The sequence below is a fragment of the Python bivittatus genome, unplaced genomic scaffold, assembly GCF_059951505.1.
Source record: "Python bivittatus isolate LINGU-HERP-01145 unplaced genomic scaffold, Pbiv_v1 ctg000480_np1212, whole genome shotgun sequence".
Taxonomy (NCBI): Eukaryota; Metazoa; Chordata; class Lepidosauria; order Squamata; family Pythonidae; genus Python; species Python bivittatus.
Window position 1 is genome coordinate 16,061,816 of NW_028277075.1, and position 27,948 is coordinate 16,089,763.

General features: G+C 36.9%; 2 protein-coding genes across 5 annotated transcripts in view; both read left to right on the forward strand.

Annotated features, from left to right (window-relative positions):
• Positions 1-330: 330 nt before the first annotated feature.
• Positions 331-8,116, forward strand: DTD2 (D-aminoacyl-tRNA deacylase 2). The gene is made up of 3 exons (XM_007431315.4): positions 331-523; positions 1,541-1,610; positions 3,199-8,116. Exons 1-3 carry the CDS (start codon positions 413-415, stop codon positions 3,522-3,524), a joined length of 507 nt encoding a protein of 168 aa, XP_007431377.1. The 5' UTR covers positions 331-412; the 3' UTR covers positions 3,525-8,116.
• Positions 8,117-9,096: 980 nt separating this feature from the next.
• The window catches only part of HEATR5A (HEAT repeat containing 5A), a 65,293-nt gene continuing 46,441 nt past the window's right edge, over positions 9,097-27,948 (forward strand). For 2 of the 4 annotated variants that reach the window (XM_088145399.1, XM_088145401.1), the window contains exons 1-7: positions 9,101-9,487; positions 16,374-16,602; positions 16,870-17,081; positions 20,211-20,319; positions 21,141-21,290; positions 22,581-22,752; positions 25,300-25,460. In XM_088145399.1, coding sequence (XP_088001525.1) covers positions 16,477-16,602; positions 16,870-17,081; positions 20,211-20,319; positions 21,141-21,290; positions 22,581-22,752; positions 25,300-25,460 — 930 coding nt within the window. In that variant the 5' untranslated portion in view covers positions 9,101-9,487; positions 16,374-16,476. Of the gene's footprint in view, positions 9,488-16,373; positions 16,603-16,869; positions 17,082-20,210; positions 20,320-21,140; positions 21,291-22,580; positions 22,753-25,299; positions 25,461-27,948 lie in introns of all 4 variants that reach the window. The other 2 variants (XM_088145402.1, XM_088145400.1) reach the window with 2 other exon arrangements.

A 27,948-nucleotide genomic window follows, 5' to 3' on the forward strand; every position in this document is an offset into this window, starting at 1 on the left:
AGACTAAATAAAGCAGAGTTGAGTTTAATAATGTCCCACAAATATGCCTAATTTACAAAACAGGAGGAACAAGTTAGATTCTCTTATGTTTTCAAGTTTTGTGAAACCGACTGAATTTCAGATCAAATTGTAAATTTTGCCATTGTTTTCAATGGACAGTTTGTACTGCTGCCTAGTTTTGTGCATTTGTGTGAAGGGGGGGAATACTAGATCTCGAACAGGAAGAGTTTTCTTCAAAGAAACAAATTGTCTCTGAGCAGGAGTCTACAGCCATGGTTATCACCAACTGCAACAGGGAAAAGAAGCGGGAGGAGTCTGCGTCATCTTAGAGAAGGAAGTGGAGGAGGAGTTTGAGAATAAGGCCAGAGCGGGGATTTGCTTTCCCCTGAGCTGCCTGTTCGTTTGTTCCTTTATGGCTGCCCCGAACCCGAGTCCACTAGCTCGTGCACTTTTGCAGCAGTGTCTCCGCGCGCGGCTGCAGGTGAAGCCCGCTGAGCCGGGATCCGAAGCCAGATGGGTTGAGGTAATACTAGCTTTGCGAATCTTGCGGATTGATGGCCAAATTCTCTTCCCTTTCCTGCATGCTTTTATCACTCTCTTCCCACCTACTCTACCGAACTGTCCCCGAGATCCGCGGTTCAGGGGAGTTCATTTCCCTTCGATTCGATCTTCACATTGTGCCTAATCCGCCTTCCTGAAATAAACAGGAACTCATAATGTTCATTATTACAATAACCCTTGTCGATTTTTTCATACCGCGGGAATACTTCACCTGCGTTATTAACGTGCCTATCGCCTGGTCCCCAAAATAATTTACGAGAAACATTTCCGGCACTGAAAAAAAATAATGGTTTAGGAATTTATCACATGACAAAACTCACTTGCTTTGATCAATGTGACATCTACACTTGACACAACTCATTCAGATTACAAATACCTCTTCCGCAACCTGTGCAAGTTGTAAGTAAGCCCATTGAACTTAATGACATTTATTTTAAAAAAATATGTAGGCACCTGCCGATTTTTCTTATTCATTTCATAGAAATGTGCAGCCAAGTCTATTCTTAATATATCTCAGAATGCATGCTAAAACAATGATACAGGTCTTTAGGATATCTGGAACATAAAAATATTCACCACATTGTCACTAAACATATATTTCTAAATGTGTGTAGCATTTGGAATTTCAGTAGGAAAGTCTTCTATTTTATTCCAGGATAAACTCTTCAAGAGAGTTTCCTACATTTTAAAAATATGTGTCTTAGGTGAAATTTGCTTTAGCATGCCAAATGCTGAAAACATATACACACGTACCAACTTTTTAAATCAAAGTATTTTGAAATAAATTACTTTTGCCAAATAGAGTAATCAGAATTCAAACCACATTTAACTTAGTGAGTCTTCTTAGTCGAAATTTGTAGGATTGTGCAGGCTGTATTGGTTTGTACTCAGAATATTGTTTTTAAATTACAGTAAACAGTAAATTACACTGTGCAAATAGATACACAATACTTCAATATATCTTTATCATTTTATATAGATCCAGCGTGGTCTTATAATCTATGTATGTTTCTTCAAAGGGGCCAGTGAAGACATTATTCCCCAAATGGGTAGGTTTTTCAGATAAAATATTCTTAGAACAAGAGATTAAAAACAGTGTATTTATGTTTGTGCATAAACAAAAGTTTGTTCTGTGGGGAAGGTTAACCAGGACAGACATTTCCTTCTAACTATGTTGTATATAAGTCCAGTTCTTCTTAATAGAGGTAGCATACATCATTAATAAAATTCCAATATGTATTTATCTTTTGACCTGAGGTCATTGATATGTAAACTTAATTACTATTCTTTAAAAAAAAAACTTTTAGGGTTTTGGAAATAAACATGGGAAGTGGCACCAAAACACAATTAAATCCTCTTCTAAAAGTACAGATAAGGCCAAAATCCTTTGCTGCTTCTAAGACCCTATATCCAACACTGTATGCAACATGCTTAGCTAAATCATAGGCACACTACATACTTACCAGCACCAGAGGACTCAGCAAACCTGAGACAGTCCAATTTCACTAGTATCCACCCAAGTTTGCAGAGGTTAGCCAACTACCTCTTTCTGTTTTAGCTTTTTATAATTTTTAAATTACTAGTTATTTGTTACCACGCCTTTCTTCCAAGAACTCAAGATGGCTTACAGAGGATTTCCCTGCATTTTATCTTCACAACAGCAATACAGAACTGTGATTAGGTTGGACTGTAAGCAAATTAAATAAAAACTGTTATCAGGGTCATAGCCACTATGGATGAGAGGAAGGCAGTGCTCTCCTAATCTCCTTTGATTCAACATTTTTGTGGAGGTTTAAAAAATAAAATAGGAGCAGAAGAGACACTTCAGCTACAGAGAGCCCATTTTCTTGTTCCCATCTCTTGTGTCCAGGGACCAAAAGGAGGGTTCTAAATCTCAAGGAAATCAGGTTTCTAGGTTTGGGACAACACAGAAGGCCAAGCCCCTCAGCTTTAGTGTCTGAAGTGATTTCAAGTATTAGTTGTTCTGACAAAATAGATTCCTACCTAATGAACTGTAACATAGGAAGCAGTCCTTAGAAATAATTCACTTGGAACTTACTTCAACTTGTAAACAATTATTAAGAATGGAATCTCAGTATTTCAGACAGTTGTTTGAAAAGAGGTTGTCAGTCTTGCTGTTTGCTGGACAGAAACTTCTAGAGAACAGTTAACTCATCTAGTTAAATTTTAATAATTTCCAGCTCCAAAATGGCTTAGACCTCCATGTAGAAAAGTACAGTAAATGCCTCAGGGAGCCAGTAGAGGGAACTAGCATATAGATACGTGTTTCATTTGAGCTGGTATGTAGGTACATATAGGAAACTTTACAGTACTTGCATTTCAGTTTATACAATATGTTTCGTAATTGCTGCATCTGTACCATTAAGAATTGAATGAATGTTTTTCCTTTGTGTTTCCCTCCCCATTCTTTCCTTTGTGTTATGTATTTTTACACTATGAGAGCAGGGCCTATATTACTGTTTCACAAGCTTGTTCTTTTAAGGTTTTTTTTTCCTGCTGAAAACTAGAGTATAAATGTGTTCAATAAATAAACATAAGTTAAACATGCATTATTGATTACGTGTGATGGGTTTGAAACCTGCTAATCACAATATTTTCCCTTGTTATTTTTTGCAGTCAATACACTCCTGAATGTGAAATTAAGTGAAAATGAAGGTGGCAAATATGTTTCTGTTTTGGATTTGCCAGGTAGTATACTTGTAATACCACAAGCCACACTGGGTGGTAAATTGAAAGGAAGAAGCATGCAATATCATGCCAACATTGAAAAGGAAATTGGGCTAGAACTCTATTCCAAATTTGTGATTCAGTGTGAAAGACAACTGGCTGCCAATGCCAAATGTGCAGAAGCTGGTGTAGTCCTGAAGCACGGCACATATGGAAACCGACAGGTATTGAGAGTAGATACAAATGGACCTTTCACTCATCTGATTGAGTTTTGAGAAATATGTGCTACAGGTAACAATATCCTTAATGCTACTGATGCTAACGTTTGTGTGCAAAGAAAATACTTCCATAAACGTCTCCCAATAAGTTCGGTCCACATGAATGTATTTTTAACTACATTATCTCATATTTTCTTCTTTATCATACTTTGAAAACAAACAGTAATTCTGTCTTTGAAAACAATACGTTCCTACAGAAGGTTGTTTTGGTCCATGAATCTATTTAGCCAACTGTTAATCTATGTAGTTTCTTTTCTGCCCTTTACCTAATATTTTATGGTATGATGCTGATAAACATTGCTTGGAATTAGTATTGTTTGCAAAACAAATATTTTGATATTGATGGGTAACACTACCACAGGAAACTCAGGATTAAGATGTATGATTTAGATAATTTTTATCACTTTGAAAAGTTGAAGCTAAAGAAAAATTAAGGGCCAAGTCCAGTGTGGTGTAGTTACTAAAACACTGGATTATTACTGAGAAACTCCAGTTAGCAGTTAAGTTCCCTGGATGACTTGGGATAGCTCCCATATTTCAGCCCACCTAATTTTGCAGTGGCATTGTGAGGATAAAACTGGAGTTGCATGCGATACATATCTAATAATCAGTTGCCAATATATTACTTTTGGATATTTCACCTAACAAATACTAAAAGTTAAAAACAAATTAACTGAAACAACTGGACTGCGCTTATACCACACACTAAGTCATAAAACCTTACAAATGACAGTAGTTGGGTTCACAAAACATATGAAACCAAAATCAAACCCTGTTTTGGGGTAGCTTTGTAGGAACCCATTATCTTTGTTCCCAAACCATATTACTACTGTTATAAAAATGTTTCAATCATCACTGAAGAATGTAACTCAAGTATTTGAAATAAGCCATAAAGCTGTAAGAGTTACAATATAGTTCCTTTTACTATCTCATCGAAAACGTTAAATAAGAGAAACTTCATGCTTCACTTTTAGATTGCAGCTTTTTATAATTCTTTTTTGTTAGAATATGAGAGCCATTATACCTATTTAGAATGACTTAAATTATTTATTATTAATAAATTAAATTAAATTAAAATGTAAATTATTGCTTATTGTAAGTTAGCCATAGATACCAATATTAGTCATAGTCTAGAGGTTAAACAAGAGAGCCAGTTTGGTGTAGTAGTTAAGGCACTGTCATGGGTTCTTCTTTAAACCATACCCAATTAGAATGACACAGCTTCAAGAGAGACACAAAAGCATGGACCCTGGATGAGGTGGTTTCTTTATATCTCCCTACAAGAGATGGGGAGACTTCTTATTTTGCAAAACATTCTATAAAAGTGATACATAAGATTTAAAATATATATGTGTGTGTGTGTGTGTTATTACCTCTATCCTATATTCTGTTACGATGACAATGTTTCCTCTGCACTATACTATTACTCTTACTGTTACCTATATACTATGCTCTATGCTATTATGCATCAGTGTTTCCTTCTTACAGCACCTGTTCTGTCTTTTTTTCCTCTCTCTGGGATTTCTTCTACTTTTTTTCTTCTCTGTTAATGGCCAGCATGTAGAGCTCCTGCACCTTTCTAAATTGTACTTTCTCTTGCTGGGTCTCTGCACTTTTTTTCTCTGGACTGTCCATTCCCTCTGAAGAAAAAACACCTTTCTTTTGGCTGATGCACTTCTCAGTTTACTGGTGGCTGCAGAGCTCCAAAAACATACCTCTCCTTCCACACCTGTGTCAGGGTTGCTGTTTTATTGGCAACTCTGCCGTGTTGATGTGGGGGGAAAGGCTCAAATGGGAGGGAAAGAAGGTAGGACAGGTGCCTGCAATTTTGTCAAGCAGCCTGCTCTTCCACAGGCACCAGGCCACAAGCTGGGAGACCGTGAATTCTAGTCCTGTCTTAGGTATGAAAGCCAGCTGGGTGACCTTGGGCCAGTCACTTTCTTTCCCCCTAGGAAGAAGGCAGTGGCACACCACTTCTGACATCTTGCCAAGAAAACTGTGGGGACTTGTCCAGGTCATTGCCAGAAGTGTCAGAAGTGCGCACACACAATTTTAATTTTAGTGAACTTGCAAACTCTGGTTGTAATAGAACATTTAACCATGGTTAATAATGAGGCACTCCCAGTTCCTGAGTCCCTTTCTTGTACCTTAATTTCCATTTTCATTAAAATTCTGTCAGGCTTAACCTGAAGCCAGCAACCATTCCATGATTTCACACAATTTTGTGGATGCCAAAAAATTAAAATTTGAAAAAACTAGGAATGTTTCCAATATTTAAAATGGTAATAACTTATGAGTTCTCATATGATAGCACAGTGATCTTGCAATATCTGGCAAGCTTATGAAACTTTGTCCATTAAAAATACTTTTTAATTTTGCCTGACTTCTGGGGAAGAAATGGTGAACTGAAGATGACTGCGCTAAAAGCAGAGCTGATGACCTCGGCGGAATGAAGAACTGGCGAGTAGACTGGCTTTTTGTAATTCCTCTCTGGACAAGGAGAGCACTTCAGATTGCCCACAAGACAGTTTTAGAGGTTTAGAGCAGGTTTAGAGTTCTGGGTGATGAGGGAATAGCTATCTTGCTCAAACCACAGTTGGCGCTTTTAAGGACACTGGGTTCACATACTTCCTTTTCTAATCATTTTTGGAAATTGCTTGTTAACTGCTTTTTAGCTATTAGGAACCTTTGGATCGACAAGTGTGAAAACAACAGGTGAGTTTCCTTCAGTCCTTAGCAAAAGAAATTTTAAATACAAGTTAAAGGACTTAACAAAAAAATTTTTTTTTTTTTTAGCGAAATGGTGATTAGAACTTTGATTTTGGAAAGTTACAAACAGACTGAGGGTCCAGATAGATTTGAAATAAAATTTTGGAATTAATTATAAGAATCCTTCCTATGGGAAAATGTTTTTGTTTTGAATTATTTAAAAAAGCATGATAGGATGAGACTTTGAAGTTTATACACTAGAGGGAACCAGAAGGAACTAAATATTACAATTAAAGGAGAAGAACACTGAAATTTGATTACAAATACAGAATGAAGCAAAATATTTTAACATTGGACATATTGAAGTATATTTTTGAAAATGGACCCAGAAGTTAATTTTAAGAGTGTCTGCCTCTATAGATAGACTGTTTAAAAGATGTTATGGAAGAGGAACAAGTTTTACTTGACAGGATTTAGACTGATTTGAAAGTGCCTTTAAAAATGACAGGCTACAAGAATGATATGGAATAAGATACTACACTGGACATACAAAAGAAACTGGCTGAAGTCTTAATAATTAAAAGGTATATGCAAATAACAAAGAGAGTGACCTGGATAAGTTTCCTATATTGGATTTAAGAAATTTTGTTAAAGCTTTGTTAAAGCTTTGAAGAATTTTGTGAGAGGGGACAAAGAAAAAATGAAAAGAAATCAAGTTCTAGGACATTATTTGAAGGGACTTAAGATCAAGATTGTTAAAAGGAAGGAATATAAAGTTGGTTTATTTGATCAAGGTTAAAATAGATGTGCTGTTATCTCTGGTAACCCTTAATGGACTTTTGCTGACATCAGAACTGAAATGACAAGGTTTTATGGATGTATTTTTAGATAAGTGATGGGATATGGGAAGAAGAGATCATTTGTTGTATTTAAAGAGGTGATAAGTTACTAAAATTGTTTATTCTTGTGATGAAGGGGGACATCTTTTCTTTATATATTTCTTTTCTTTACTATATTTTTTTCTTTTCTATTTTTCTTTTGATTTTTTTCTTTTCTGCACCTTCTATTTTTTCTTTTTCTTTTAGTTTGTATTCGTTTTTATCGTTGCAGTTGCAATTTTTAATAAAAATACTTTTTAACTTTGGAGATTTTTGGAAATTGGAGTGACTTGAGGGGGGACTATGGCATCTATGGATGCTGCATTGTACTGTAGCATGGCCAGCCTCTGCTTTCCCTGATATAGGATGAGACAAGCCTAAATTCCACCTCTGCCTCCTTTGGTGATGTCTTCAGAACACTGGTATAACTCCTGTAATTCTTGGCTCTCAAACAAATAAATGAATTGAAGTAAAATACAGCTCTCAGCTTTTCTCCCTCTCAACTCTAAACTATGACTCATGCTGATGGAGGAGACCGGGATTTACTGCAGAGGCAGAAGCAAGAGCATGTGCCCTAAAACTGACTTTCAGATTAATAAAATCATATGCTAATTTCTTCAGGAATGCATTTACCGGTGGCAAACTTTCACTCTCAGCAGTACTATCTTAGATCATCATGAGTAAGTGAATCAAGTCAGTGACTCAGATTATTTCACATTTGTTGTATGAAGTCCAGATTTTTAAAAATTGCACTGCTTGTTTGCTTTGAGGTCCTTCTGGACTCATGGCTCCTACTGGAAAAACAGGTGGAGGCTGTGGCAAAGAGCCTTTGACCAGCTCTGGCCAGTTGCTGCCTTTTCTGGAATTGGAGGCATTGATTACAGTAACTCATGCTCTTGTCGCCTGTCACCTGGACCACTGCAATTCATTCTACAGTATATAGGCTGTCTTGGAAACCACTTGAAAGCTCTGATTCGTGCAGAACCTGCCACACCCATTACTGCAACAGTACATCACCTTGAAGAGAGCTGCAGTGGTTACTGGTTTGTTTCCAAATGTAATTCAAGATGCTGGCTATAACCTATATGGCCTGAGACATACAGTAGCTATCTCTGAGGCTGTTTATTGGAGATAGAATCTGCACATCCAGGGTGTGCAAATGGAGTAAGTGCATTCTGTGAACCGAGGCTCCGTCATGCTGTATCGTTCAGCTGTTGAAGGATAAAGGCATGTTCTTTTTCTGCTGGGTAATAGCTCCCACTTCAAATGCCATGGTTGTTTGTGCAACATGCTGAGTCACGGTTAACTACAGTTTATGAATTAATGATCTATGTTCACAGTGACACATAGACTCACCATGGTAGCTGCATTCACATAACAGCGGAATGACATTTAGGTCAGCAGGTCTTGTGAACCCATTTCAAGTTTGAAGCTACAGAGAAATTCGAGCAGGGCGGAGTGACTTGTCTTTCAGCGATCAGCTGAGCCGTTTCCAAGAGCGCATTGAAGCACGAGTGCTTTCTCAGCCCAGCTTGGAAGGCGAGAGACCCATAGGACTTATGGCTTGAAAACCGAGGCAACCAGCTTCGTTACTGCAAAAAATCAAACCATCCCTCAACTTCCGGTTCAGGATCATTGAAATTTTAAAAGATGTACCGTACACACGCTTTATGCATGCAGAACGTAGCTGTGACAGGAAAGCCACGGAAACGTGGACGTGTGAGGGGCTGCATAGCAGCGGCTGAGCCGGGAGGAAGAAGGAAATCAGCGGGTTCCCGTTGGGTCTGAGTAGCAGCTTCGGCACTGCTTGGGCGAAGAGACCCGAGCCACGCTCAGCCACGGCCGCCGCCGCTCGATGGCTCCGGGGCCGATTAGGCGGCCCTAAGCGGCCATCCAAGGGGGGAAGGGGGAGAGGACGAAGGTGGCCCCGCCAGCAGCTCCTCCTCTGAAGGGAGGGTTTCCCCGGGAGAGGGAGAGGCGGAGGCGGAGGCGGAGGCGGAGGGACGAATTCCGATCCCGGCGCGGTAGCAGCCAGAGCGGGACCCCACCCTGTGCCGCGAGCGCGCGAGCCTTCCCCGGGCAGCGGCCGCCTGCAGGCCGGTCAGTTAACGGGAGTAGCCGGAGCTCTTTCTTGCTCTCCTTTTCCTGGGGCCGGACGAGAGAAGCCGCCTGGGGCTCGCCCTGTCGGGAAGCGGCGGCTGCAGATGGGTGAGAAGAATCTCTTTCCTTAGGGAGTGTTGGCGGCTGGCAAAAAGCGTGCCGAGCTTGGGGACACGTCAGGAGAGAGAAGCCACATTGTTAACTCAGTCGAACTGATGCGGGGGAGAGACGGCGGGCGGCGAGGAGCTCTCCTGGGAATTACTTTAACCAAAGGTAGGAGCTCCTCGAAAGAATGCGTGTGTGATATGTATCCGACGAAAGAGTTGTAAAAAATAACTTTTTAAAAGGCTTTTGATCAAAGCATATCACGGCCCCTGTTAAACTGGAGTATCTTTTAAAAAAAGAGAAACCTCCATGTCTGCAATCCAAGGAAAATACATTTGGAGGAAGTATGAGTGGACCTGCTACTGTACTGTAGTTCCCATTTGTGGAATTAAGAACAAATCTAGGTTCCTGACGAAATACTGTTCCTTGTCAAACTATCAGGATGGTTTTGGATTGGTAATAGGATACATTCTCTCTCATTTTTAGTTTCTTTTATGTGCAAAGTAATCCATTCTGAATGTGGAAGAAGATGCTCCTGATTCTGGGTACCTGTGGGGGTGGAAGGGAGAAAATGATGAGACACAAGTTACGATGTCATCATATGAATGCTGTGACTTACATACTTGCATCAGATGTAAGGATGGAAATAGGTGACGGGATTTGTGTGATGATATAGTGCACGTGGCATCATTTTGGAATCCACACTTTGCTGTGGACACTGCTGTGATTCTTTATTATACAAGTTTATAATTTTGATGACTGGAATATGTTCACATTTTTAATAAAACAAGAAATATGCTTGCCCAATATCCTGTTGCTTCGTATTAAAGTTAAATGGATCAGCTTCCAAATTTATGGGGGCATGTAACTTCGAAACATTTAAGTTCAAGTACATCTCATTGGTGTCATTGGTCTGAGATGGGCAGCTATGTAAATTGAATAAATAAATAAATGAATCTCATTTTCCACCTTGGAATTAACATAGTTTATTATCAAATTAAATATTTTGTTAAATACTCTATTTCACATAGAGCTGTTATCTTTAAACAATGCAGTAACACAAGTTGTTGATTATGTACCATCAAGTCAGTGTTGACTCTTAGCAACCACATAGATGGATTTTCTCCATGAGAATGTAAGTATTTTTTCTGAAAGTCCAATTTGATACATGCTGGGCAAGAGCACATAGCTTACAAGTACAATATTCCAAGTTGATTTCATTTGAAGGCCCATTTTTCAAAAAACACCTCTAAATCCCAAGAGCAAGATTGGAGAAGATCTTAACAGAGATCTACAGACAGTCAAAATGGAGAGAACAGTATAAGCTAGCATCATATGAATCATAAAGGCAGAAAGGCTGGAGAAAAGAAAAAGGGAAATGTCGAGTGGATTTCATGAGTAGACTAGTGTATGCCTGAGATAATGACATTCACAGAAGAAAAGACTTTGCAGCACAAACTTACTCTGTGCGTCATAATACTGAAAACCAAAAAGGGGGAGTAACTCAAATTGCAGTAGGAGATAATTTATTGTATAGAATACCAACATTTAGCAGCTAAAACTTTTTTTTTACTATATAAGCACATTTATTTTGAGACAGAACAGCTGTTTTAACCCCATCTCAAAGCAACTTAGCTAGTGGCATAGTTTAGCTGGTTAACATAAAGTCTTTATCAAAGGAATTGTCCAAAATTTGTAGGGCTTCTATACAATATATATATTTTAATTTTTAAATGTCAGTTGCACCAGTATTACTGGCTGGCTCCTAACTGGTTTAGAAAAATGCTTAGGTTTATTGAATGATCAACTGGATTTTATACTCAGATGTTAAATGCTACATATTAACGTTCAACTCCTTTCTTTAAAGTAGTAAGGAAACTTGATGCAAGACTAATTATGTTTCTTAGGTTTACTTTTTCATTAGATTTATATCCTGTCTTTTCTCCAAGGGTTCAAGGTGGCACATAACAGTCCCTCCTCCATCTTTCCCTTATAACAGAATAACTATGTTGAGATAATGAGGGACTTTAAACTCATCCAGTGAGCTTCCTTAGAGTTGGCATCATTTTTTTTAGATGATAGAGAGAAATTTATTTATTTATTTATTTATTTATTAAAAATAGCTTCAATTTATAAGACTACTTAAACTCAAAACTGACTTAAACTATTATAAGTATTAAAATAAAAATATTACAAAATCTAAAAAAATCAAAAAACAAAATTAATGGAAAAAGGAAATCAAATGACACAGGCAAAACAGAACCCTTCTGTCAAATTGGCATGCCACCAACTTGACCCAGAGGTGGGGAAACAGCCAAGTTTTTAAAGATTGCCTAAAGGCTTGCAAGTTTGGGTTAGTCTGAACCTCTGGGGTATGTTATTCCAAAGGCCAGGTACAAGAACAGAAGAGGCATGCTTCATAGCTTCCATCAGATGACATTGTATAATGGATGGAACATGAAGCATGCCCACCATGAGACATCTTACAGCATAGGCAGATATAATGGGAGAGAGACAGTCTCTATACCATGAAAGGCTTTATAAGTGGTAACCAACACCTTGAATTGCAGGTGGAAGCTCAGTGATGGCTAATACAGCTCACATGACAGAAGTGCTACATGGATATATCAAGGTGTGCTTGTAAATGATCGTGCCACTGTATTCTGGACTACCTGTACCTTCCAAATGATCTCGAAGGGCAGCCTATGTAGAGTGCATTGTAATCCATGCTTGAGGTGAACAAGGTGTGAGTGACTGTGAAAAGGAACTCCTGGTTCAGTAAAAGGCATAATTGGTACATTCTGTGAATCTGTGCAAAGAATGGGTTGTATGGTGACAAGATGATAAAATAGTTCCTGTAATTACAAATTACAAATTTAATAAATAATACAAATTTAATAAATAAATAACACTTTCAAATAACTGTTTAATCATATTAACAATTAATAAATTCAACAAAGAAGGCATACATTGAAAGTTGTAGTCCATCAATCACATTTTTCTTCAGGATATTTTATTCCGCTCTCCTGTTTTCTCCAGATAGTTACAGTATTCTGTGCTATCATGTCCAGGCTTTTATTAGGGGATTTTCTTTGCTTAAGGGGGACAACTCTGAAATGTTTGTAGTTATGCAAGTCTTTATGGTTTCCCAGTTTGCAGATACCTTTTAACCACATAAGGATGGAGGAGAGAACAGAGATCATTGTAACAGTAGTAGCATATTATTCCAGAATATTTTTATGTATGTTCTTGTTTACATCATTAAAATTTCATGCTAATGAACTAAAATGAGAACTTGGGTAGTGGTTCTATTGACTGATTTTAGTGATACTCTCTTGGCCAAGATTTAGTGTTCTTAATGATGCCCAAATCTAGGTACATGTTTTTTTCCTCCTTAGGACTAACAAATAATTAAATAGAATTATGATTTATGCTTGACAGATTTCAGTCACCTGTGAGAATTGAATATTGTCTTATCATACATTTAAGAAGCAAAAATGACCTCATTATATTTTTACCAAAAAAATGCAGATGTTAATAATTTCAGGTAGCTTTGTCATGAGGCGAGAGAAATGACAAGATAGAATTGCATTAACATAGGGTTGAATTTTCATAGCTTGCAGTAGTCATAAATGATCTTCTCATGTTGCAAAACTTTAATATACTTTGAATATTCAATCTGTTTCCTTATTACAATTGTCCCATGGGGGAAAGTCCATTATATCATTGATATGTATATTAACGTAGTTAATCATGAACAGAATGTCTCCTTTATGAGCAGAAGGGGAAATTCACCACACAAAATGCTAGGGCCTTTACTGCTCTCTTCATCCAATAGATATTTGCTCAGATATGTGCCTCACTGTGTTCGGCAGCACTTGTTCTCAAGGAAGTACATAGAGATTTGCGAAGTCAGGGATGAATCACATTGATCCAATTTTGGGGAGAGAGAGAGAGTCTTAGTTTATTATGCACAAATCAAAGGTACATCGGGTCATATTTATATACAAGGTGCAAGCAGTACATCGATACATATATTGGAAGGGGTTTGGATTAGAAAAGCTAATTCCCAAGATGTGGGGTGGTACAACAAGTTGCCTCCTACCTCCTCTTTTAAAGATTTCCATTCACATGTCACTTGTCTGGTGAAAATTCTAATATAGGTAGAATTTGCACCCATTGATTCATGTCATACCTAAAAATCTAAAGAACTTTCTGCACTGTGGTGGCCATTGCAAGAAAGGTTTCTGGGCATATCCATAAATATAAATCATAAGTTAAAGTATTGAATGTTGTTTGGAATTAGAAATGTATTTAGTTATATAAATAGGCAATTGCTTTGAAGTATAGTGCAAAAAATCTGCTTTTGAGTCAATTATATTGACTTAACTAATACTTTTTATTCAGCCATAGAGGTGATATCTATCTATCTATCTATCTATCTATCTATCTATCTATCTATCTATCTATCTATCATCTCCTTTATGGCTGACAATTTTCAAGACATGAATTGTCAAGTTAGCAGTAGTGGAAAGGCTACAGATATTTTACTGTTTGAATATTAATACTCTCAAAAAAGGACAAGTTCAGTAATAAATCCCTTCAACTAAAAAGGCTAGAAAACATGTAAACATTTCTAAATTATTTTTGAAAAAGTTTGACTATTTGTGTATTTAATAAATGCTTTTACAAAAATTGTAACTGCTATTACTTGTTTTTTAAATCCTCACGTATTCTTGACATAGAAAAATGTTGTTTTTTAATAAATAAAATGGATTCTACAATCTACTGAAATTAATCATTGTATTTGGCTCTTATACAAACTCTTAAAATGCCTTATTTTGAAGTTAAGAGTCTCTGCAATTACTATAGAGACTGTTCTGTGACAAAGATGGATTAAATATGGATTAAACCACTACTACATTCATAGAATATGGAGAAATTTTTAAGTTATTGGGTCTGCTTAGGCTATATCTGTTTTATCATACAGATCTTAATAGCAGTGGAGAATGCCTACAGAAAATATGTCAGTTATAGTACATGCCAACCATCATGCAACTCATATTTGCTTTGCCACACATGCCTAAATGTGCTATGTACGTTGTATTTTATGTCATAACGTGTGGCACTTTCTGTAGTACATGTATTTGCCACTCAAACTTCACTTACTTAGAAATGAGTTGTTAATTTCAATAGGACTTATTACCTAGTAAGTGGATTTAGCTTGTACATTAAGAGGAGTTTGTCCCTATGGGTAGAAACCAGCTATCATAACACTATAAATAATTAATAAGTCTGTTCTCTTAAATTACATCAGATAATCAGATCTCAGTGGACCGCTCAATTGTGTTCCTGTCTGTCTCTTCTTTTAATGGTAGAAATTCTCTTCTCCCTACAATTAAGTTACACTATGACAGTACAAAGAAATTATCCTGAAATTAAAGAGGAAAATCAACTTTCAGGAGAAAACTCCAGATATGTTTGTACTTATAAGGCAAAAATATTTGTAGAAACATATATTCCATATTGTCATGTCCTATGTAAATGTTCAGTAAACTGAAAATATAAATCAGTTGCAATGCTTCATATAAATTAATTACCATATAAAGGGTTGACTCATACTAACACATGTAGTTATAATGAGGCATACTTCTATTCTCAAGCTAACTCTTAAATTTGATGAATATAGTCTGAGCCAGATTGTATGCCCTTTACATGTATAGCTCTTTTGTTATCCTATTTTTTCTGAATTTTATTTTTGTATTAATTCTTGTCATAAATGCAGAAAATGTTTGTAGCTATTTAACCAAGTCATGATAGGCTTAGTTCTTGGAAGAGATAGTGGTTCCCAAAAGTTGTGGTATTGTGATCCCCTAAAATTATAAATGAATCCATGTGACTCCCATATGAATAAAACTAATTACTTTGAGATTATGGTTAGGCAAGAAATAAACATTCTACTTTTAATCATTGCATTTTAATCTATATGTTCCAAGGGTTCTCGGATTTTAAAGTACTGCAAATATTCACTGTGGGCTTCCACAAATACAGCAAGGAGCAAAGCCTGGAGTGAATTTTGACAGTCCTTCTGCTTTGTCTGCACAAGCCTAATCAGACAGAGTTAAAAGAAAAACTTGTGACACCCCACCACGTTGCTGAGAAAGTCCCAGGCACTCCTGACTCACAATTTGAGAATTCCTGGACTAAGACTTCTAGGGCAGGATAGGATCAGACTTCCCTCCCAGCAATCTGGACTGGAAATAGTTAATCTACAGAACAAGTCTTTCAAAGCCCTGATTAGTAATATTTATTAAAAGGAACATTATGGTTGCAGCACAAGAATTCCAGTGAGTTTCAAATGAGAAACCTGTATTTAGAGAGTAACCCAGAGTTCCCCCGTTGGGGGGAGATGGGTGGTTGAAAAATTTAATAAATAAATAAATAAATAAATTTATACAATCTAAGGTGGCAAAATCTAGTCTGTCTTCTTACATATTTTTGATTCAAAGGGGAGGAGGGTTGTCTCTTCTGTTGAAAGGGTCAGGGTACCTCTATTGTTTACCATTATCAGTGTGAGAATAACTTCTCACAAATGAGACGTGTGATCTATAGCCAATGTCACACGTGTTGTGTAAAAAATCAGGAGTCCGGTAGCGCCTTTTATGATGTAGTATAGTGGTTAAGATGTTGGAGACCCAAGTACATTAGCCTGAAGTCTATTGGGTGGCTTTAGGTAAGTCACTGTCTTTCATCCCAACTCTCACAGAAAAGCTATGGGGAAAAAATCAAATGAGGGGGTCCTAGATATTCCACCTTGAACTTTTGAGGAAAAGACAGGATAAAATTTAAACAAATAACAGCCTACAAATAGTCCTTCTTGTATGCCAGCATGGTTTCTTGTACATGTTGCAACATGAAGCAATTGCCAGTGTTTTTTGTAAGGTCCAAGAATTATTGATGCTCCTAAACTGCTGGTGAAGCACCCTCATATTAAATGTTGAAATTAAAATATGTCATTTCCATCCCTAAATACATTTATTATATATTTATGCAGGTGTTCTTTTTCATTCAGCCCGTAAATACTGACATCATATAGCCACATTTCTGTGTGCCTTCATGAGTGGTTTTCAGATAGAGAAAAGGAGATGCTTTAAAGAATGGAGTTGGCTTGCAGCTTGCTGTTTAATGAAGAGTTTTATAATCAGCTGGGTGAATTTCAGAAAGCAGAATTCGCTTTGGAGTGGCTGAGGTTTTTGGAAAAGCTTTTACCAGCAACTAATCAGGTAAGCATGATACAGCTAGAAGAGAACATATCTTTGTTTCCTGTTTTCTTCCCTAAACAGCCTATATCAAATAGGGAAAGTTGCCTTTTATTCCTGGGAAGGGCTGTAATATAGGGAGCTGACTAGCAGTAGAGATGGGAATTGAATACTGTTTTGAGCCAGACTTGACCTGAATGAGTCTGAACACAGGTGAAAGTGGTCTGAAGCTTTTCAGATAGTTCAAAGTTTGATTATCTCTCTTGTTAACCATTTATTCTATATTTCCAGGCTGACATAAGGGAAAAACAGAACAAACTTGTTGAGCAACTGGTATCTTTATTAACCAGTTCACCAGGACCTCCTGCTAGACAGCTCATTGCCAAGAACCTTGCTATATTATATAGCGCAGGAGACATTTTTTCTGTTCACCAAACAATTGACAAATGCAATGAACTTATTCTCAGTAAAGATGATTCACCAAGCTATCTACCTACTAAACTGTAAGTTTAAAAGTCCAACATGGTCATATTAAAGTATTATTTCTTCATCATAGAAAACCAAGGAGCCCATAGAATCTTAAATAAAAACAAAATTGCATGCAGCGTGAGTTTTGAAGATTAAAATAGGACTGAATCCAGTTTTTCGTTGGCCTGGTAACAGAGCCATAGTTTCCTATGTTTTCCCATGCACTGCCCACTTGCACAGCACAAAGGCAATTTCTTTCTTTTTATCTCCTGTTCTTTTTAGTTGTATTCTTGTCCAGGAATGAGTCTACAGTCAGTTGATGGCAACAGAATAATGAAAACAATTTAGTTTAGAAAAAGAGACTGTGGTGAAAAAGCAGTAATTGGAGGAATGCCTAGAAATGTTGGATTGATATAGCAGTGGGTATATGTCATAGTGGATAACCAGACTTGCATTTAAACACAGGCACTCAAGAATTACACACAGCCAAATGAACAGAGAAGCTCCAATCTGGCACAGATAATGCTCAATCCTTTCTCTATGCCAGCATAGAAACCAAGTAAGCTGCTAGGAGATAGAAGTCCCCTTCTTTGCCTTTAGCATAGAAATATAGCCTCTACATTGGCCTACAATATTCTTCAGATGGTTGTAACTTAAAGTTATGAGGATTGCATAAGACTTTTGCAGGGGCACAGGAGGCATGTATGGCTTAAAAAATAGGCTGTAGCAGTTGAAAAAGATTTAAACACAGCTAAACTCAAGTTCCATGAGATAACTTCATTCATTGCCCAGTTATGGAATGTTCTTTTTCTGGATGCAGATGGAAGAATCTCCTTAATTTTAGTAATGTTTATATGTTTGAAGCACAGTTCCATCCTTTAAAAAAGTGTGCAAAAATTTGTTGTGCACAACAGTTCATACTTTTCATTGTATGAAACTTCCTTTGATATAAATGTCTTTGCAAATGCTTTCTCCTAACATATGCTCTTTTGCACTATCATCCATAATTTTTTACTGAAAATTAATTTCTCCCTCATATCAATTTTTGATGAAAGCCCAGTTACATTGGGTGGCTCCTACTATATCTCGGAATTGTTTCAAGTTGAGGAAACAGTTCAGATAGGTTGAGAGAGAGGATAACAGATTAAGATATATTGGTTGTTCCTGTTTCATCTTCTATCGTGAGTGTGTCTGTACACAGCGTGTACCTCCCAGTTGGTAGTATGTGGATAATAGTAGGCTTGCAAGGTAGTCTCTAGATCAGAAATCCTGGCTTGCATAGAATAGCATGAACATACTTGGAAAATTTGAGTTTTGATGGAGCATATGGCATACTGTCCAAAATATGGCAGAACTGATTATTACTGTCCTCATTGTATTATGTGAGTACAATTAAGAGTGGTAACCTGTATTATTAAAAAAAAAAAAAAAGCATTATGTGAAACTTGAATTGGCCAAAGGCATGATAGGGAGTGGAAGTTATAGACCCATCTGGTTATGACCATGGCATATGAAAGATTGTGACTTAGAATGTAGATGGGGTAAATGACAATGAGCATGAATTAGTGAATGAAAGAAAAGAAAGTTAAACAAGTGGAAGTATGTTATGTCTGATCTTGGAGTGAAGTTGATGAATACTTGCATGATGTGAAGGTGTGGGTTTAATTATGAATAAGTGATTTTAGTAGAAATAAAAATTGCTTGGAAGTGGGTAAAAAGGGCTAAACAAGGAGTCTCCAATAGAGTCAATAGAATTATAAATAAAAGTATGAAATGCTTTGGAATGTAAGTGAAGTGAGGAAATGCTAGAAACAGTGTTGTAGACATTTGTATGGGAATGTTGAATATCAAAGAGTAGAAGCACTTGTGTCTGACAATTTGGAGAATGCTATTATTGCTCCTCTATACAAAGGTAAAGGTAATCTTAATTTTTCTGTAGGGATTTCTTAGAGTAAAGGAAAGCAGATAGAAATAAAAACAAGATAAAGGAATGTCTACCAAACTCCTATCATAATTCATGTACAGGATAGTACCCGCCAAAAATAAATCAATAAAAGTTATCCTATACAGAGATGAGTTAGAAAGTGTGAAAAACAAGCTAGATTAAAACAAAATGAAACAACCAGCCAGTGGCATGTTCCTCACAACACTCTTGCCTCCTACAAGTATACTGTGGCTTTCTACAAGTATACTCCGGCATAGGCAACTTTTTTGTGACTGAGATTTGCATTTTTGCTTTTTTTAATTTTTGGGGCTGTCGGACTTCACAGATAGGTTTGCAGTATAATATGATTCCTGCAAGTAGCAAAGGCTGACTTTTCAGTCAGTTACTGACCCCTTGGAATTTGGTAGGGTATTCTTTTAGTAAAATATGCAGCTGTGCAAACCATTTGGAGGAATGCTTAGCTACGATACTTTGCTGTGGTTTGCTGTCAGAAAGGAGCATGTTGCTCTTTTTGCAGTTCTCACCAAAAAAAAAGAAATTGGAAGAGCTTGGAAATTACTATCCTGAGCCTTTAAGAGGATTTAGTCACCTTTGTCACTGAGTGGTTCACATCAGATGCTTAACATAACTATTTTGTTGCTTTAAAACAAGTAGTGAAATCCCATTGTTATAATTCAGGGGTTTTTATCAAAATGTGGGAATATTGTCTTGGGCGTGGTGGAGAAGGAGTCTGGGAATTGCATACAAACATGGGCTGCCCATACTTGGATATGTGATGGTAGCTTCTGGCCTTTTTTTTTTAAATATCAGATCAGTCCATCAAATAAGTAAGAAATTGACTTTAAAGAGGCAAATCCATGATGTTTCTTTTATACCATGTTGTTAATCAGTCTAGTGTTGTTTTTTTTAATGATCCTGAAATGTATATCCTAAACCTACCTTATACAACTGGTTGTCCTTCAGTTTTGTTGTGCAAAATTAGCAGTCAACATGCTCATTGGGAGATGGCATCCTAATACAACTAGAAATCACAGGTTGGGAGAATTGTTCAAAATAATTTAATATTTAATATTTATTATTATTTAATAGCTATTGATGATTAAGAATTTCAGCTGTTTGTAATAAAATGCAGTATAGCATAATTATTAATAATGTTTTGTTATAAGGTTGCCTGACTGCATTTTCTTTTCTTTTCTTTTCTTATTCTTTGTTTTAAAAGTGCTGCAGTGGTTTGTTTGGGCTACTTGTACAAAAAACTGGGAAGAATTTTGGGCAACAGCTTTGTGAATACTGTGGGAAATATTCTTAGAGCAATGAAGAATGCAGAGGTAAATGAGCAGGTGTTCAAAGTTGAAATAAAATATTGATTAAAGTCTAAAGGAGAAGACTATTTTTAATGAGGGCCTCAGAAAGAGCTAATAATATATGAGATTTTGACATTTGAGGATGATGTATCAGATATGACATTTCTGCAAAACTTCTTTGAATCATAAACAGAGTAACTGCAAAGCATTCCCTCAGCTCCGATGAGACTCTTCTTCCTCTCTTTTTAATCTTTATAGAAACCAATATTTAGTATGAACGTTTGATGCCATGATTTAATTTCTTTTCTCCATCCCCTCTGCTTCCTGTTTTTGTTCTTATTTTTATTTTATTTATATTTTTATTGTGTCTTTTAGATAAAAAATTTTTTGGTGAGGATTTGTTTTATTTATATTGATCATATTAAAGATGATGTCATAGCCTTTTTGGCTGAAGGATGTGATGAAATGCTTTAAGTGAAATAATTGGCTTGCCTAAATATAACGTGTATAGTTTATTTTAAGTAGTCGTACTTGTATCTTTGTTAGTGCAGAAGGGGTCCAGAAGTTTCTCTTTGTACTCTTTGTAATTGGCAAAATGAACTCAATTAGGTTTTGCAACGTTCAGTATCTCAGGGATAAAGCTTGTCTGAGACAGCTTCCAGTGCATTCTCTGCCATGAATTTAACAGTGGGGCTTTCAGTAAAATCTTTGATCTAATTCACCTAACACGATTATGGTGTTACTAAAGTGTCACTTGTTGAAGGAGTAGCGGAATAAAAACGTAAAAACAGAAATCAAACCTTGCACTTTTGTTCTAATGTGAGATGATTTTTTTGTCTTGCCAGTCTCAAGGGCGATATGAGATAATGCTAAGTTTGCAGAACATACTGAAAGGGTTGGGAGCTGCTGCTGTTCCTTGTCACAGAGATGTTTACAAAGCTGCTCGTACATGTTTAACAGATAGATCAATGGCAGTTCGCTGTGCTGCTGCAAAGGTAAAATATTCTTTTCTTTTTGGTAATTAATCTTCCTGTCTACCATTGCATATGTTATAGGAAGGATAAAACAAAATCCATTACACCCATTCTTTTGTGTTACCAAGAAGATTTTAGCTGTATATAAGAATGGTAAATAATATATCTTTATCATTCTGTATGTTTTTGTTAGGAATTTTTTCCACACAAATAAAATTTATGTCTGACATTATGTCGGTAAAGCTACATTGACAACAGCAGTGTGTATATGTATTACAGAGAGCCAGTTTGGTCTAGTGGTTAAGGTAGAAGGTTAGAAACCAGGACACTATGAGTTCTAGTCCCGGCTTAGGCATGAAGCCAGCTGGGTGACCTTGGGCCAGTCATTCTCTCTTAGCCCTAGGAAGGAGGCAGTGGCAAACCACTTCTGAAATCTTGCTAAGAAAACTACAGGGATTTGTCCAGGCAGTCACCAGGAGTCAACAATGACTTGAAGCACCCCCGCCCCCCAAAAATGGTTTACAAGCCAGATCAGGTTACTTTCTTTACACATACACATTTTTCTTAAGGTGTTGAATTTGTGCCATTTGAAGTCAATATCTATTCCCATATTTTGGAAATTAGCATTGGCATTTTAGCATTGGCATTTTAGCTCAGTATGTTTTTTATGTTTTCCCCCTAAAATGGATTGCATGTTCATTTTGGAAGAATTACATTGTGCAACTAGCAGGTTATGATCCTTGCTGGAATAAGAAAAACAAAGCTGAGCAAAGTACTGATATATCTTTAAAATCCCCCTCCCACCCATGGAAGAATGACTGAAATGTTTTAATTCCTTCATCTGAAAGAGCTGAAAACTTGTGAAGTTTAATTATCTTAGGTTTATGTACTCATGAGTTTCCCTTTATAGCCTACAATGAAGAGATATTTTTGATACTAGGCCAGTTTTCAGATGTGTGTGTGTGTATGTATCCATATCCCTACTGAATTTAATGAGCTTTTTCCCCCAGATAAATTGATGCTGTTTGAAGCCCTAATAATAATGGCTACATTTTACAGCAAGGTTTCCCTTCCTCTCTCCCATTATGTTGATGTTATGTGTTTGTGGGTCAGATTTCGGAATGCCTGGATAGAAGAGGAGAAGTGAATTTGTTTGATGGGTTTTATCTTCACTGCCAGACAGACATTGTTGGATGCAACCCAAATTTTTTTAGGTTTTTTTTTTTTAACTACACAGTATTTGTGCACACAATATTTAATTTATTTATTTTGCTTGTTTTCCTTCCCCCCCCCCTTTTTTTTTTAATATAGTGTCTTCTTGAACTTCAGACTGAAGCAACTTTTATGTGGAGTACAGATTTGGATAGTGTTGTAACTCTATGTTTTAAATCCTTTGAAGGATCCAACTATGATGTACGAATGGCCGTTTCTAAGCTTTTAGGCTACATATTGATTAGTGGTGTAACATCAAAGCAAGCTACGGGTGAGTTCATTTATCTTTTTTCAGCCCCACTTTGACTTAGGAAATAGTAAGCAGTATAGCTATTGGTAATAAAGATCCTTCAGAATGGGTCAGGAAATGATTTTAACATATAGCAATAGCTGATATACTAACATGCTAACATAATAACTAATAATGTAATAACTAATACACATACATTCATACACACACACACACACGACTATTTTCTCTGAACTATAACTAATGCACACACACTCACATACATACATATACATATATATATATATATATATACACACACACACACACACACACATATATACACACATACAAATGCAGGTACGTGTGAATATTTTCTGTAAACTATATCAAATTACACCATATTTAAGAAAATATACAGTTATGTGTATGTGCTACTTCAGAATAAAAATAGTGACAGAAAATATTTCCACTATTCCATAGTGGGAGAGTGGGAAAAGATTAAGATTAAGGGGGAAAAATCAACTATATTGGCAGTTAAACTTAATAGTACACAAAGGAAAGGGGAAATAGCATATGAGGAAACATTGCAAGTAGGGTTAGGGTTAGAGGCCTTGTTTCTGTGATATCCTGATCTGTAATGTAGTTTGTCAAACATGTCCCAACCTGGACAGTGAATCAGACTTATTAAGATGGAATATCTCAACTCTTGCCTGTAACCATGGCTTGGTTCAACTTAGCTAATCAGTATGTAGACTGAGTCCAGACTATTAACTATTTTATAGATAAACATGAGGTGCAAGAGCGTTTGCAAAGCAGAGTCACTCTGCAGCAACCTTTCTGTTCTCGTATTTTGTTTTCACCCCATTTAGCCACATATAATAGTTGTACTTAAAAAAAAGGAAAGGAAAGGAAAGGATCTGCGAAGGTTGCTGGGGACCATACAGAAAGACTTTGCCATAAAATGACATGTTGTCTGGCACACATTTGAATATCTTATCCATGATTGTTTTTTAATTATTTACTTGTCATATTTTTAGGCTGCCCAATTGCCTAACAACTCTGGCTGGCTTCACAAACTAAAACACAGTGCAGATAGTCCTCAGTTAACAACAACTTGTTCAGCAACTGTTCACAGTTACAACAGCACTGAATGAGTGGTACTATGACCAGTCCTCAAAGTTGTGGCCACGTGATCGCAATCTGGGCACTTGGCAACTGGCTTGCACCTAGGACGGTTACAGCATCCTGTGGTCACATGATTGTCATTTGCAAGTTCCTTGCTGACTTCCCACAAGCCCAGTCAGTGTGGAAGCAGCAGAGAAGGTTGCAACTCTCTCCTGCCACTTTTTCTCCCAAGGAGCTCTGCTACAGAGTACGAGAGGCTGGGCTGCAGCACACCCTCTCCCCAGCCCGCACACACTCCTGCCTGGCAGCCACACCCTCTCCCCAGCCCAGGTGCACTTGCCACCACAACCCCCTGCTCCACCTCACCCCCCCGCCTGCCTGCTTGCAAACCACCTGGGACTTGCAACTTCCTGCCAACTTCCCCATTGACTTGGTTTGTGGGAAGCCACAGAAGGTTGCAAGTCGTTGTCATGTAAGGTCCTCGTTTAACAACCCACGATCCTCACTTAACGATGGCAACAAGGACTGCTAGGATTGCTGTCACTAAGCAATGTGGTTGCGTGACATCACACTTTACGACTGCATCACTTAGCAGAAATTCCAGTCCCAGTTATCGTTGTTAAGCGAGGACTGCCTGTAAGATCAAAGAACAATACACAGCATAGTATAAAACACAGACAGCATGTGGAGGGAGACCACAAAAACCACAACTTATTTCTACTATACTCACTACGTAAAGGGAACTTACCCAACTAGCTAGCCTCGAGATTGGGGAAATATTTCCTTTCTTTATTTGCAAGTGCTTTTATGCCACTTCAGTCACATGAATCTAAGCAGCTTACAAAAGCTAAAAACAGTAAGCAAATATACAAAGAAAAATAAATGTGTGCATGCGCACATGCACGCACACAGACACACACACATATGTATAATTGAACTTAATATTAACAAGCAAGCATGAGCAACACCCTCATACATCCTTAATATGTAAATCATTGTTGCCTAAATCCTCAGATGTCTGCTTAAATAGCCAGGTTTTCACCAGTTTTCTAATGTTATTAGCGATTACACTAATCTTGTTTCTGGAGCATCTGGTTCCACTGGATGGGAATTCCAACAGAGAATGCAAGCTCCAAGTCATCCCCTTCCATTAGACCTGTGAATATGTCTACAATCTGGATTTAAAATGGTCTTTAATGTTTTTGATCTTGTGAGTTCTTGAGAGTGTTTGGTAGATTTGAATTTAATTTTAGGTAATGTATAGGATCATGCCATGCAGGGTTTAGAGCTTTGGCTCAATAAATATTTAGTGTGAATTAAATCTATGGATTTGGCTATGCTATCAAATACTGTATGTTATTTTAGTTCAACAGAAGATGAAAGTAAATGAAAGACTGTGGTGTGTATGTGTGGGGTATGAGCCTCTCTATATATCTTTTTTTTTCTTCTTCATTGAAAAAGCATCTGCCAGACAACATGTTCGCAAAATCTCATTTATGGAAGCTTTGGAACTGCTAGGGACAGGTTTTCTTCGTGGGAGTTCTGGATTTCTACGAACTGGTGGTGATATCCTAAAAGGAACCAGCTCAATCAGCAGGGATGTTAGAGTTGGAGTTACTCAGGTTTGAGTTATAATACCAAATGTTAATGTTAAGATTGTGTTTGACCTTTTCTTCCTTCTGTGAGTAATTTGTTACTATACTATATACTAGCTCATATTGTATATGTTAATACTATATGTTACAGTTAGGGTTTTATAGCATTCTGGAGGAGGTTGAATGTTTTTAATACTGCTGAGCATTTATCTCAATTGTTAATGAAAACTTGTATATTTCTAGGTTAAAAATGGCAGGCATAAATCAAGTAAGTAAATGAAGACATAACATTTCAAAAATATTTTCTGCTCTCAAGAAAGGAAGTATGTAAAAGGGAAAGGTAGTGTTTCCCGACCTTGGCAACTTGAAGATGCGTGGACTTCAACTCCCAGAATTCCCCAGCCAGCAACTCTGGGAGTTGAAGTCCACATGTCTTCAAGTTGCCAAGGTTGAGAAACACTTGGGCTAAAGACTCTGTTGTCAGCATAAATCTCTGAAAACAGAACAAATCTGCTACAGCTGTTTTAGAAGGAAAATACGGGAAAATCCCTTACGATATTCGATACTGCCCCTGTGGTACAGGTGCCATTGAAACCACAGTCCATGTTCTTTTGTATTGTCAGTATTATAGGGACATTTGCTTTCAGCTGATTACCCCTCTTTTATTTAAATTCCCCGGGCATTCCGATAATTTTTACTTGCATTATTTGTTAAATAATCAAGACAGATCTATTTCTTTAAAAGTTGCAAAATTTTGCTACATAATGTGTAAGCTTCGCCCACAAATGGTTGCTAGTAGTTATTGATGAAAGGGGTAATATTGTTGTCTGTTTTATTGTATCTATTTTTATTGGTCAATGACCGAAATAAATATGATGATGATGAACAAATCTGGACCAAATTTTGCTGTGATGAGAGAAGCCAGCAAAAGAAAGTTTGAATTTGAAAATGGGCTGGATTCAGCTGGGGCTTTGGAGAAAAATGTTCTAGGAAAAAATCCCCCAGTACATCCCCATGGAACAGGCATTTGGTCATCAGCTTGGAATGTTGCTGACTTCTCCATTCTAAGCCTTCCTCCTTCCTAGTCACATGATCCAGAGCACATCATATGTTGTGTCTAACATACTTAAAACCTTTTATATAAAAGCTACTCTGTTCTGCATCTTAGAAAGCTGTGAACTCAGTTTCATAAAAGTATCATAAAATCATGAAAAATTAAATAGTCTTCACAGCTGTTCTCATGGATTAAGTAACTTGTTATACTTAAAGCAAAAGTTTTACAATTGTTGCCTTGTCTAGGTTAATTACTTAACAGTTCAGTAAGTTATCAGAATAATATATTGCTTAAATGACTAAGCCCAGTGTCAGAGTTTTGTAGTAGTGAATTTATGGCTTATCTTTTGGAACATGCATTCAAGCCCAGCACATTTGGAAAAATATAAGGCTTTACATGTTAGCTGTAGGTTTTGCTTCTTGAAGCAGTACACCAGTGGTATTGTCCCTTGGCTTCCTCATAGAATCAACAAAACTTTGCTACATGATTGAAGCACTGTTTTCTGTTTTCGTCATTTATCCTCCTTGCACCTATGGTATAGTGTCATCAGGAACAGGCTATCACTGTCTTCAGAGGCAGTACAACTAAAAAAATAGAAATCTGCAATTGGCCATGTATGAGCGTGTGTGTGTAACACGCTAATCCATAACCTATGGTTATCCAGTGACATGCCCTGTAACATAAAGCATATTATGGCTTGGTATGATTATCTGGTTTATTCAACATGCTATTCCCTAATGTGTTTTAGTTTTGATTTAGCTATTTTTTTAAACCCTGGTTTATAGTTTAGCAAATATGAATATGATTTATATGTATCATATGGGGAAATTGTACATGAAGTGTTGCACGCTACTAGGGCAATTAAGTAGGGCTGCTCTGACTCCCAATTTGGGCAGAAAAGCAAGACTTTATGCCTAAAGACAGAAGTAAGCATTCTCTGTTTCCCCCACAAAACATGTTCCTCAAAGCAGTTAATGTTGGCCTGTTTTTTTCCCCTGGAAGATGGATTCATATGATAGCCTTCCTTTTAAATGTTGTGTTTTAAGGGGAAAAAAGTATCACTGAATTTTTTGTCTACAGGCACAATACTGTCCCATTAAGATTATCCCCATTTCTGTCTTTAAAGGCATGGAAATTAATTTTAGATTCTTTAAAAATATGAAAGATCACCATCAACAGCTTGTTTTTAATAAGTAGGACAGTATTTTATAAGCTCACCACATTGAGATTACTTTTATTGATTGACATGTAATCTTTCAACCTGTTCACAGCCTTTCTGTTCTGGATTCCATTGTTGTAAAACCAATTTAGAAAATAGAGATGTATTTCAATAATTGCTAAGATCCCATTCACATTTATAGGGATAAGATGCAGTTTTAACTTAATTGTTCTTAAAATTCAATCTTAACCTAAATATCAGTTTATATATAGAATTTTATTGATATTAGTGTTCTTATTTTG

What these genes read in the sequence shown, in the direction of transcription:
- DTD2 (XM_007431315.4), top strand. Translation starts at nt 413, where the DNA reads ATGGCTGCCCCGAACCCGAGTCCACTAGCTCGTGCACTTTTGCAGCAG. An exon ending in CCGAAGCCAGATGGGTTGAG is followed by an intron (nt 524 to 1,540) that starts GTAATACTAGCT and finishes CATTTTATATAG; the next exon opens with ATCCAGCGTGGTCTTATAAT. An exon ending in AGACATTATTCCCCAAATGG is followed by an intron (nt 1,611 to 3,198) that starts GTAGGTTTTTCA and finishes TATTTTTTGCAG; the next exon opens with TCAATACACTCCTGAATGTG.